Source organism: Pleurodeles waltl, chromosome 1_2 (assembly GCF_031143425.1).
Source record: "Pleurodeles waltl isolate 20211129_DDA chromosome 1_2, aPleWal1.hap1.20221129, whole genome shotgun sequence".
In the NCBI taxonomy this organism is placed as follows: Eukaryota; Metazoa; Chordata; class Amphibia; order Caudata; family Salamandridae; genus Pleurodeles; species Pleurodeles waltl.
The window spans coordinates 75780141-75793650 of NC_090437.1; the positions used below are offsets into that span (position 1 = coordinate 75780141).

The 13510-nt window shown below is 42.3% G+C and overlaps 1 protein-coding gene across 4 annotated transcripts in view; it reads left to right on the top strand.

The window, feature by feature from the left end:
- Positions 1-13510, top strand: part of TDRD7 (tudor domain containing 7) — a 779147-nt gene that overhangs the window by 67600 nt on the left and 698037 nt on the right. For all 4 annotated transcript variants that reach the window (XM_069236519.1, XM_069236523.1, XM_069236528.1 and 1 more), the window contains one exon: positions 6126-6341. In XM_069236519.1, the coding sequence (XP_069092620.1) occupies positions 6132-6341 (210 nt within the window). In that variant the 5' untranslated portion in view covers positions 6126-6131. The remainder of the gene's footprint in view (positions 1-6125; positions 6342-13510) is intronic.

Sequence of the window (13510 nt, forward strand, 5' to 3'; positions counted from 1 at the left end):
GAAGGTTTTAAAAAAAAATAAAAAATCCTCGGGTGCGATGCACCCGAGGATTTATTAATACCCTTCCTGGTGTCGGCCACTGGTCATGACCCGCACCCAACAGGCTAACAGAAGTTCCTATATTGTTTCTGTATCCTGTTTTTGTTTTTCCTAATTTTGATTTGTGACCAAATTCCCATTGTCAGTTATTCTGATGGACTGAAATCTTCTGCAAAGAGCATTAGTTTCCAACTGTCTACTCTTGTGTCCTGTACCTCGTAGGCCTTCAGATCTTCATACTAGAACTGGGCGAGTTTTTTTCACAAACATTTGGAGACTGTTACAATTGCCACTAAGGAAAAAGCAAGAAGACATTTGGAGGCGGCTCCAGAAGTTTTCATTTACTTTTTGTTTTTTCTGGGTGTCGACTTCTTGGGGAATTATTAAGAAACAACCTAATGTTTTCGTTTCTTATTATTTATTTTTCTTGTGTTCACATTGAAGGTTTGGTCTGACGTTACCAGAAGCATGGGAGAAGGACGTCCTAAGAGGGGTGTCCTCATCTCTGTGTACAGTACACTTCTGATAATGATGGTGTCCTCATCTCTGTGTGCAGTGCACTTCTGACGATTTATCAGCTACTGTTTCTCTTCTCCTTTATTGCTTGCTTCTTTCCTCTGGATTCTGCTTCTCCTTTATATCGCAACCTGTTCTTCATAAGTAAATATGCAAAGGATTTTAGATGTAACAAGAAAGGCAAGTCAAATTTTTTTAGTTTAATTTGAGAGTCGGAAACATGGACACTGTGTTGACTATCCAAAACAAGTCCTATCACCATCTCAACTTCGACAAGGGCACGGAGACGAACATTTGAGAACTTCTTAACATGAATACAATGAGATAACTGGTCCATCCCTATTTTAGTCTGTTATCCCAGGATAAGAGTTTTTAAATTTCAGTTTATGGTTAACATGATCCTTGAGGTGAATCAGGGAGGTAATGGGGTGGGTGAGGGTTCCTCCCCAACCGGAGTGGGCCTAGACATTACAGTTTCACCATTCCAGCACATTGATGTGGTCACAGGGGTCTTAGCGGTGGTTCCAGTAACCCAGCATCAAAACCCCCTTCCCTCAAAGTGTCCAGCCCTCCACTGCAGGCCCAGTGCCAGCAATTCTCTAAGGGAGTAGTACCCTGCTCCTTTATCTGTGGCATGTCATGTTCACAGCATATAAGATTGAGAATACACAAATACAAATCCTTCAATGTATTTGATTTGATTAAATAAGGAGGAGTCCCAGGGAAAAGGAAGTTGGGGAAGGGTGGCGAAACAAGACCAAAGAATATGTGGGTCGAGTAGTTCACTTAAGAGCTGGGTGACCGGTTTTTCCATGTATGCAGAAATTTTCCTTGCGAAAGTTCCCTGGTGTAACTCCCTCTTTCCTTCAAGGTATTTGGTTACTTGTCCCAAATTCAGAATGCAACATCTGATGATTTGGGGATCAGCATGGTTTCAGCACAATATAAAATTTAGACAAGTGAAGGCATTTAGGCCATGCGTTTCCTGGGATCAGAAAGAGATAAAAGTATGCTTTGCCGATATTAATAGGGGCTAAGTCACTTGCAGATTCCATCATTCCTTTCATGCGGGTGGATGGGAGGAAAATAGAACGGTACTGTATTGCTGTCAAGAGGAAAGAATTCCGCCAAAGTGCCACCTGAAAGGTTTAACACCTTTGCTAATATTGTGGCATTCAAGCCCACTCTGAAGGAAATTGTTTCAAAAGCATAGAAAGCCGAGGAGATATTTGCTCCCAAAGGGGATTTATGGCACCCTTGCTAAAGCAGCCTTTCCCTGTACTTTTGCACATCCTGGCATACTTGCTTGGTAGATGTAAAAACAGCAATGGTGCAAATTTTGTGCATTAGGGTTTCAGGAACACCTTCGTCTCCAATACTCCCAGCCCCCCTTCCCTACAGAAGCAGAACTGTCTGTTACTGAGGCTAGAAGTCACCAGTGGGGAAAAAAATGTTCAGGAGGTGTGGGCTGGAAGACTGGCAGGCCCTTTTGATAAAGTACCACTTGCATGCCTGGTCTGTTCTATGATTTTGCTGGTACCTAAGAAGGAACCAGGCAAGTTCTTGATTAACAATTTCTCCTTCCCAGCGGAAGACTGTCATTGATGACATGCCTGAAGATACTTGCATGCTTCATATACATCTTTGTGGCCAGAGCTAAACTTCAAAAGCAGAGTCCCTGATCCTTGATGGCAAAGTCAGACATTGAAGCTACAATCTGTCTGCTCCAAGTACACCTAGAAGATATCTGTTTCACGGGCTTTATCATCAATGAATAATACTATGTGGACCAATCCATGCCTATGTCCTGCCCAATTGCTTTCGAAGCTTTGTGTCACTTCCTAGAATGAGTGGTTAAAATGTATTGGCCTCAGAGGACTTGGTCCAATACCTGGAACACCTTCTGTTCTCTGGGCTTCGTGGTCTGTAAGTTGTTTTTGCAGGGCTTCCTTGAACAGTCCCAGGTGTGGCATGCTTCTAGCAAAAGACAAATCCGAGGGTCACTGGACCATGCTGTCATTCTTGGGAATTGAAGTACACACTGTGGCAGGAGTGTATAGGTTACAACAAATCAAAGTCTCTTAAGATGTGTCAGAAGGTTGTGCTTTACCAGTAGCAGGCCTACTGTGGCACCTCAGCTACACCCTCTGCATGATTCCAGTGAGGTGAGTCTTCTGAAGAAATATTGCAAAGGCCATGTCAGTCCTCCAGACAAAACACTGCCACACAGGAAGTTAGAGGGGACATCTATCTGGATCATATTCATAGACCATTTCAGCAGCAGGGTTATCTGATATCGGCCACCACAGTCTAGAGCAGACCTGGCCTTCTACACAGACACAAAAGGGAGTATGGACTTTGCAGCTATATTCAATGCAAGATGGTGAATTCAACATTTGACCATGGAGGTGGTCGCAACAGGAAAGCAGTCTTTATCCTGCTCCATTCTGAACAGTCCAGCCCAAACTGCCAAGCCAAGTCCTTTCTGAACTGGAACACAAGCACTGGACTGTTTCACCCTAGGTTTGGGTACATCAGCCAGGTACAGCTTGGTTTCAGTGACAGTGTGTGCACTGGACTCATGTCTGGGCTTATACATCCCATTTATTGCAACATGATTAGTGTACAAAGCAGTGATGGATGGAATGCTTGAGGTGCGGGGTCAAGACAGATTTGCATATGGCTGGGTCCAAACTGAAATGACATGGGGAGCAAAAAAAGACGATCGATTTAGGCCCAGATCTATAGATGAATTTTTGACATTGTTCAGCATTCTGACCACATCTGTTCTTTTTGCAGTTGTCGCACTGAGTGGGACAGGTATCCCCAGACATGGATCCCGTGCTCGCTATGCCACCAGATTTAAGCTAGCTTGGCTGATGAGGGGTGATTCACCGAAATCAGTCCCTGGATGCTTGTTTTCGATTCAGGGAGGACCTGGCCGGGCAGTTCGAGCTGGACTCTTCCCGTGGGGAGCAGGGTCAAGACTGATTTGTAAATGGCAGGGTCAAAACTTGTGTGGCACGGTAGGCAAAAAAAAAATGGATTTAGACTCAGATCTTTGACTCTGGTGAATGTCCATCATCTGTTCTTTTTGTATTTGTTGCCCTAAATGGGAAGGGTATACCTAGACATGGATCCCATGCTCGCTATGCCACCAGATTCAAGCCAGCCTGCTTGATCAGAGGTGATATTGCAATACCAGTCACAGAGTGCTTGATTCCGGTCCAGGAAGGACCTAGCCTGGCAGTTATGGCTGGACTATTCTCATGCGGAATAGGGTCAAGACTGATTTGCATATGGCTAAGTACAAACTGTAATGGTGCGGTGAGCAAAAAACACAATGGATTTAGGCCCAGATTTTTGACTGGGCGTATATTTTTGACATTGTTCAGCATTCCATCCATCATCTGTTCTTTTTACAGTTGTCTTTTTACAGGTTTTAGAGGAGTGAAGGTTTTTCTGGTCAGGAAAGCCATGAAAGGTTGATAATGTCTTTCCCAGTTCATACACTACTATAGCAGGCCAAGTGACATTTCTGGGGTCAGATGTCCTGGGAGTCATTGTGAACCATATGTTTCCATACAGAACTTTGCCTTATAGTCTTGGCTATTCTCTTGCATTTAAACACACAGTCCAAAGAGGATCTGGCTTGGCAGTTTAGGCTGGACTGATCATATTGACGCAAGTCCAAGCCTGATTTGTATGTGGTTGGGTCTAATTTGAGGTGGCTTAATGGAAAAAAAAAAGCAATGGGTTGGAAAGGTACCCTGAGCAATTGCCAGTTGTTTAACTATGTAGACCTAACCCACAGGAGGACAGTCCCGAAATAGGGATCCACCCCTTAAACACCAGGAAGCCAGGGAGTATTTTTGGAGGCGGCGTTCCCACCCCCCACCCTGGCAGTTGGCTACTGCTTACCACTCCCCACAACCACAGAATTCTGTCTGTCCCTCCCTAGAAGCAGTTTGGAGCTTATTACCTCCAATGTGCTCAGGGGAGTGCGAAGGGCCAGGAATCCCACTTAACACCAGGGATGTTTTTTGGGAATTAAAAAGGGGTGCGGATGGCCCACGCAGGCATTTGGAGGAAGGAGTGGCAGCCACACTGGCTATTAGAGTGTTCTGCCCAGCCCAGGAAAAGCACCCCCTCAACCCCCTTACACTTGAGAAGTTATTTCCCTCCAATCGGCCCTTTGGGGGGTGGTGGTCAGGAGGCACACTATACTCCAGGAATTTGTTTTAGAAATAAAACAAGGTAGCAGTGGCCTACCCCACCCAGTTATTGGGCAAACCCCCACTGTCCAAATGATCTAAACAGTCTTTCTGCCCCTGAGTCGAGAGAGGCTTTTCTCCAGTTATCCCCACAGGGCTAAGGGAAGCCAGGGGGATATGAGGAGTAATATTTATTAAATAATGAAATGGCGTTTGGTCCATCTGGACATCAGGCCTCAACCCTAAAGTCTCAACAGTCTTTCTGTTCCCTTGGGAGCCAAAGCATTCCCTTTCCTATGGCAAGAGAGTGGGAGGTAATTTCAATACTTTATAGGTGCTGTTTTCTAATGGGGCCAACAGAGAGGGGATAAATGCCAGCATTGTATCACTTTCAATTGCTGAATGGCTGCACTTTTGGGCTCCGTTTGACTGCAACCTGTGGAAGCCTACCAAACCCAGACATTTCCAACAACTAGACACACTGTGGAATCCAGGGTGGTGTGCTTAACGTTGTTCCCACAACGTTTTTATTTATTTTTCTTATCCACTATGCCCTGCAAGCCTCAAACCTGGTCTAAAATTGTTCTTACGTTCTCAGACGTTCTGTGACCTAAATTCCATAGCAGTAGGAATCCACAAAGTTCCTACCAGTTCACAATCCCCACACGTCCGATAAAAATGCTACCCGACTTTGGTGGCTTGACCTAATGCCCACAATCAAACCAGGGTAAATGGGGATCCCATGTTTAGGGTGACAATTGGCGCCTATCACTCTTGCGTTGATGTCTCATTAACATTTTGTTCTCAGTTCACATTATAAAAGTAATTATATGTGGCTGTTTCTTCACTTGTCTTGTCTGCTACGTATGCTGTTGCTCTTTAATGATTTGCCTGCCCTTTTTAGCTAAGTTGATGCACTATTAATACAGTAACATACAGAAAAGAATAAATCCAATTCACTTAAAGTAGGAGGCATTGCTAAACAAATGTAAATCAGGTCTTTGTCCATGAGATGCCAGGTGTACTCTTAATATGACGATAAATAGTATTGTATGCAGCTATTATGGGGTAGTGTTTGATTTATTGTCCTATCACAGCACCTATTATGGAATATTCGTCATGTCCTTCTTTCCCACCGCAGGTAGTATCCAAGATGTTTGAAAGATGTTTGAAAATAGAGTGTAGACCCATTGGCATAGTGTGCATAGCATGGTCCCTGGTTCAATCAAAAAAGCTGCTGCGTTCTGAAGCAGGTTAAAATAGAAGGAATCAATTAAATAGAAGGAATCTGGAAGAGAATACTGTGAATTTATTGTGTACACTGTTGTTAAGAATAATTGTTTGTGCTAATTGCAGATCAAGATGGTGGAAGCAGAGAAGGATCTGGTGGCTAAAATGCTACGAGCAGTACTCCAATCAAATAAAGAGGGAGTGGCCTTAGACCGTCTTCAAAATGAGTACCATAGCTTAACTGGAGATTGGATACCATTCAAGAGGCTAGGCTATCCTTCTTTGGAGGCATATGTGAGAAACGTTCCATCTGTTGTGCGTCTTGAAAATATCCGTGGAGTGGTAAGATTGCATTAATAAACTCAGTTTATCATATTGATGTTGTATCTTATGTTGTGTGTTTTGAATTACTGAATAACCATGTGATGCATTCCATAAATAGTAACAGCTGGAACCTGTTTTCAAGTTGTGAAGTTAATAGATGGCTTATTAAATCTTGTGGGTACAAGCAATACATCTTGTGTTTATCTCAGTGTAAGGAGTTGATCTGCCCTCAGTCCATTCTATAAAGATAAACCAGTGATCATTTCAGTTATCCTTGGCTTAGTTTTGGTAACGTGGCTTGAGCAGCAAGGCTTTTATCCAGGGGAACGTGGGTCATAATATATAACAGGAGAGTCAAATGATCAAGGAACCTCAATGTCCAAACCAGATTTAGATAAACATTTGATAAAATCATCTAAGCAGCAAAAACGAGGTAATTGAATTGAGTGTTACTGATTGTCTAAAGACTGCCCCCAAATAAAGATCTCAGCTAGTCAAGGGCTGTTTTAAGATTAAAAAAAGGGTAATTAATTGGTTTAAATCAACAAACCATGTTACCTTGAATCTATATCGAGTTCACATTTGATATGGTAATACCCGCCGAGATGCGATTAAGCAGGCCGATCAAGTATTGAATCTCCAGAGGGCAAGTGTTGCGAGATGTTGGTTAAATCATTTGCTTAATGTGTTTAGCTGCTTCATTGTTTTTGAGTTACGGAAATCTTCAGTTCAGCTGCTAAAGGCTCTGACCCTTTGCAGAAGCCTTCATGCAGCACTGAAAGGGTCTTGTCAACACCATCATTTTGGCAGAAATGGGACTTGATAATTGATGTTGCATTTTCAGTCTACTTCTAGTTCCCCTTTTTATGGACGAGCACAAGATGCTCCGTCCATTCTGTAATCTCTCTTTGGGCTTGAAACCACACCCATGACACGTCAGTCACTTACATTGGTTTGTGGGCTTGCCTTTTAAAATCTGCTTGCTTTCATTTGTGAAAGGCATGCATACGTCATGCCTTTTCCAGTGTTTAGCCCACCTACACAGCACCGGTAAACTACCAGAAACATACGAGGCTCGATGTTTTTAGCCTGGAGTCAGGACTGGTTTATCTGTTTATTTTCCACGCAGCGCGATCGCGCTGCATTTTACATAGCACAATCGCACTGCGTTTTTTTTTTTTTTTTTTGCTTTACAACGCTAATAGCTCTAACTCGAACAAATGGGAGACCTGTTGCATTGAAAATGCTTGTTCTCTTTCTTGCACCAAGCACTTCAAGCCAGTCATTGCACTTTCAGTACATTCAGACACCGGCACCCTGGAAATCCAAGTCAAGATATTATTATAGGTTCCTGAGAAGACAGTCCTGAAGTTTCTTGCTCTTTCTGATTCCGAGACGTTTCCTTGCTATATACTTACATAGTAGTTGGAGTTGGTGTATTTGAAGGGTGCATATGTATATCCTTCTTGCGAAGGGACTATCCAGTGAGCCACTGGCTATCCAAAATTCCTACACTAGAATGATAATACATTTCTTATCTTGGAAGAGTGCTTTGTGGGTGACGAACTCTCAGGGGACTTTGCACGCTGAAAATAATGTTATAGCCTCAAACTGTCCAGCTGCTTAAGTTGATAATCTTTCTAGGAACAGGGGGAATATTTTTGTATATTTACCAATAGCTGCAGGCAAACATACTTCGAGAGTCAAGTTAGAGTTGGGCCAAAAGCATGAATTGAGCCGATAGGAAAGACAGCACCTCCTGAAAAGTAGATAAACCACTCAATGATACGCTCCCACTTCCACTGACAGATTAATAACCTTCAGTGGCCTTACAAGTAGAGGAACAATGATATTTTGCGCTCATTATTCATTTCTTTCCTAGACAAGAATGTGAATTCGCTTTTATCCATCCTGAGACAAAAGATAATTCAGTGACTTTCATATATGTTTGGGTGATTTTCTGTGATTAGCTTGCAGTGGTTCTGGTCTGGTGCCAAAGTGTCACACCTGTCCTTGATGTTTTGAAAGAGCTTCACTCCATTGACCACCTAATACACAGAACCAACTTGCATCAATTTTACAGTTACTGAAAACTTGCTCCAGTGTTTTACTTATTTTCTGTTAGTTGCTTCCCCCAAAACATTGTCCACCCGTCTGTTTACCCTCTTCAACAACACGTGCATTTTCCTCAGAGTTCATACCGTACTGTCTTTAATGTCTATTCTCACGTATATTCAATATGGGATACTAGCTATGTGTGGATTATTCTCAAATGCATGTCAAAATTTCCAACCAGCTTTGAGTTCTTCAGCACTCATGGATTTCATAGCAAACATCCAAACCTCGGAGGCACAAGAACTGCCTCTGGTTTATTTCTTTTAAGTACAATGTCCTTCTTTGTGATTCAGGAGAAATCACAGTGCTTCCATTTGATTGCCTTCCTTTAATGGACCAGCCACCATACCCATGTCAGATTGTTTGCAATCAAGTTAATCTAGACAAAACCTATTGGTAAATTCCTCCACTCCACAATATATTTTACAATGTGTTGCTTGCTACCTTTGTGTCCTATGCAGACTCTTGCCTCTTCTATGCCTTTCGCAAAGGATTACCTTGGGCTAACTGTTGTAGTCACTAGGTTAGTCCTCAGCAATGGAATCTGCATGAGCTTACTAAAAAGATAATAGCCAAACTGCAAAGAGTACAAAATTAGGTGGACAGCCCAATGCAGAAGGATGAAGTGCACAGCCTAGATCTCTCCAGCACTAATTCTGCTGTCAAACAGGATGTCTAACATAAGAACCTAGACGTTGTGCACAATGAGTGATAAGGGTGATGAATTTTTATAAAATATCTACTTGTCCAAGGGACAGGAAGTTTCAGGGATCCTGTGTAATGTCTACTTGACTCTCTTGTGCCATTCAGTGAGGTGTCAAATTACAACTCATCATGAAGTAGTCAGGGAGTGGCAGTTCAAGGGCTAAATTCCCTTAGAAAGATAGAATTTTACTCCTGACGAGGGAAAGTGTAAAGCCTTTTCCACAGAGGAACACAAACCCCCTCCAATAAAAAGGTGAGGGTGGAAGGAAATGAGTTTCCATTTAGTGGAAAATATTTTAGCCTGGCTTGGAGAAAAAAGAAAAAAACTTTTAAACAAGTTATCTTGTGGTGCTCTGCACATTTTGCATGGAAATTCGAAAATGGATTGCACAAATGTTTTAAGAAGGTAGCCTGTATGTTTTTTTTTTTTTATTGGTTTTACACTGATTCTTCGTTATTATTTTTAAAAGTACCTTCATGCATCACATACGTTATAATATTTGATGTCTTAATAGAAATGGAATTTAAAACTGTCATTAACAATTGCACAGTAATATAGTAAAACTGCCTGTAACCTATATTCTTTTTTCTCACAAATTACAGATATTTGGCTACATTTTATTTTGAACACTCGCCTTTCTTTGTTCTTTTCCATAGCATGCATTTGCATGTAATCTAGGAGCACTTTAGTAATATTAAACATCACCACTAATTGTTACATTTTGTGAGTCTACATGTTTGTATTTTGGCACCACTATCGGTAATGCAAGCTGGACTTAATGCTCATTGTTTTTTCTTGGAGTGCTTGTCTTAACAGTATAGGCTTAGCAACAAGGGCTTATACATGTTGATGGCTATCTTGCCAGCAGACAGTCCTCTCTCCCACAACCATACCATGGTATTGTAAACTAGCAGACATAGGGGGTTATTCCAACTTTGGAGGAGGTGTTAATCCGTCCCAAAAGTGACGGTAAAGTGACGGATATACCACCAGCCGTATTACGAGTTCCATAGGATATAATGGACTCGTAATACGACTGGTGGTAAATCCGTCACTTTTCTGTCACTTTTGGGACGGATTAACACCTCCTCCAAAGTTGGAATAACCCCATAGTGTTTGTGCTGGTGGATAGTCTGGCCTCATAATCCAGTTGTCAAAATAATCATGAAAACTAGTTATCCTTGATCCCAAATCAAATGTCTGGCGTATTGGGTCGATAGGAATTCCTCATTCCTGGCTTAGCAGCCTTCACCTGTTGACACAGATGACCCAGTGGTGCTGGAAGTAGGGGAACTGGTGGTGCTACAGTCATCTAGGTATCCTTGATAAAGTTCTGATCGAGAATTAAAAATATAGGAACCATTATTTATTAACTTGAGAGAATTTGTATTTGGAGAGCTGTGCTTACTGTTACATTCTTTGGCTGCAATTTTATTTTGTAATTTCAACTAATGATACTCTTGCTGAGCCAGTGAAAAGAGAATATGACAGTATTCCCAGTCTTTTCTTACTCACATAAATAGAACATGCTTACTTTACCAAAAAAAGTGTAATTTCAAAATATATATAATCAGAATGGAAAGTACAGACAGGGCACTTAACCACTTCAGTGCGTCAGGCAGCCATCCCACGCTACAGTGCTCATGTGTGTCAGACGGATCCTGGCCATCTGCGCACATGGCATGTGAAATCCCTCTGGTGCAATCACCAGAGGGATTTCTTTGGGAAAGAAACAGCCTAAGGAGATGGTGGGGAGATCTTCCCCATCTCCCAAGGCTGTTCATTTTGTTTCAGTAAAATGATGATCTGCGCTCGTGACATGTCATTCCACTTGCGTGGGTACCCAAAGCAGAGTCAGCATAAAAACGTATGGGAAAAAAACTGCCCTTTTGGCCCACCTTTGGTTCTCCCTCAATTTCTACATGTTTTTGTCGCTTCTCTGTGGTAGGCACTTGGCCCATCTACACAAGTCAGAGACCATTTTTATCAGGAGACTGAGGGGAACGCTGGGTGTTAGGAAATTTGTGGCTCCCCTCGGATTCCAGAAATTTCCATCACAGAAATGTGAGGAAAATTTGTTTTTTTGACACATTTTGAGGTTTGCAAGAGTTTCTGGGTAACACAACCTGGTAAGAGGCATGCAACTCACCCCATCCTGGATTCCTATGGGTGTCTAGGTATCAAAAATGTACTGTGTTAGGGTTCCCTAGGTGCCAGCTGAGGAAGGGCCCAAAAATCACAGCTACCCACTTTGTTAAAAACAGGTCAGTTTTGTGTGGAATATTTGATGTCTCCATGCTCTGTTTTGGGGTGTTTCCTGTTGCGGGTACTAGGCCTACCCACACAAATGAGGTACCATTTTTATCAGGAGGTTTAGGGGATCACAAATAGGAGAATAATTGTTATTACCAATTGTCTTTCTCTGCATTTGCGCCTTCCAAATTTAAGACAGTTTGTGAGAAAGAAGTCATTTTGAGAAATGCCCTCAAATTCACATGCTAGTGTGGGTAACTACAAACTCATAGCGGTGCAAATAACCACTGCTGCTAAGCTCCATCTCTTGTGCCCATTTTGGAAACACACAGGTTTCCTTGACACCTATTTTTCACTCTTTATATTCCATGAAATGAACTACTGTATACCAAATACACCATGAAAAACCATTGGAAGGTGCAGCTCAGTTATTGGCTCTGGGTAACTAGGGTTCTTGGTGAACCTACAAGCCCTATATGTCTCCACAAACAGAAGGGTCCAGAGGACGTAAAAGGATATTGCATTCTAAAATCTGCCATAATTAGCAGAAGTTTCAGAAGACAACATAGACCCAAATAGCTTTTTTGTTTTCAACTCAATTTCAATATTTTTTGTTTATTTCAACTATTACTTTCTCTGGGAAAACCTTGAGGGATCTACACATATGACCCCTTGCTGAATTCAGAATGTTGTCTACTTTTCAGAAATGTTTAACTGTCTGGCATACCTTTATTGGATTCACACCCATTTCTACCTCTAACTGGAAGGAGGTTCAAAGCACAAAATATAGGAAAAAAGGGCTACATACCAGGAAAATGCTAAAACTGTGTTGAAAAATCAAGTTTTCTGATACAAGTCTGTCTGTTACTGAAAGCTGGGAAGACAGTGAGTTTAGAACTGCAAACCCTTCCTTGATGCCATTTGTAGGGGGAAAAAACCCCAAATGATTTCTTCTGTAGCCCTTTTGTCCCATTTTGCTTAAAAAAAAAAACACAAACAAACATATTTAGCTGTATTTTAGTTAATTTCTCAGTTCCCTCCAGTGGAATCCACAAACTCTGGGTACCTGTAGAATACCCTGGATGTTGGAATTGAAGGGCACAAATTTGGCATTAATAGCTTATGCGAACAAAAAGTTATGGGGGCCTAAGTGAAAACTACCCCAGTCAGTCAGTCCAAAAAAAAAAAAATTGGCATGGGTGTTGGTGGAGGGCTTAGCAGTTAAAAGGTTTAGGGTTCATTGTCCGTGCCCCCATTCAGAAAATTGAAGTGTACTAGCACTTCTGCACTGACCACACACCAATCACCTTCCATCCAGATTAGTTTTTCCATATGTACTCTAAGCCAGTGGTTCCCAACCTGCGGTCCAGGGACCCCTGGGGGTCCGTAGAGCCTCCTGTGGGGGTCCGCAAAGCCTCCTCAGGTGGGTCCGCTACTTCTTAAAAAATTAAATAATAACACATTTGGTCCCCAGCTTTCAGTAATGACTCAGTTGGGGGGGGGTCCCTTGATTCGAATTATGATTCAGTGGGGGTCGCTGGGTGCCAGTAATGATAAAGTAGGGATCCACAAAAGTCTAAAGGTTGGGAACCACTGCTCTAAGCTAGAAGTGTTTTAAGAAGCACATTACATGTACACGGCTCCTCCTTCTGGTGCTTGATTTTCTTACTTCTTCGCATTAAAAGGCAACTTTCCGAGATTGCTAAAGGTTTTATGACACCACCACAAATGTTTTGCCTGGTTTTAAAATTCAGCTACCAGAATTACCTTTACCATGACTACTGACCGTGTCACTTTCTGTTCCCATTTAAGCCATGCTTCCTGTGAAAGTGCTTTGAAGTTGCCTAAAGTAGTTGAAAAGCTACATATAAAGACTAAGTAATGCGCTTACTGGGAACAGAGGGACTACATATCCTAGACTGCTTTGCAGCCTCAGGAGGCTGCCATCTTGTCCATCACCTGCTCTCACTTGCCAGATCCAATGAGCGCTATAAAGCGCAAGGGGGCATACCACAGCCTGGGACGCGCGCTAAGTGGGAACAAAGGGACTACATATCCCAAACTGCTTTGCGTCCCCAGGAGGCAGCCATCTTGTGCATCACCTGCTCCCACT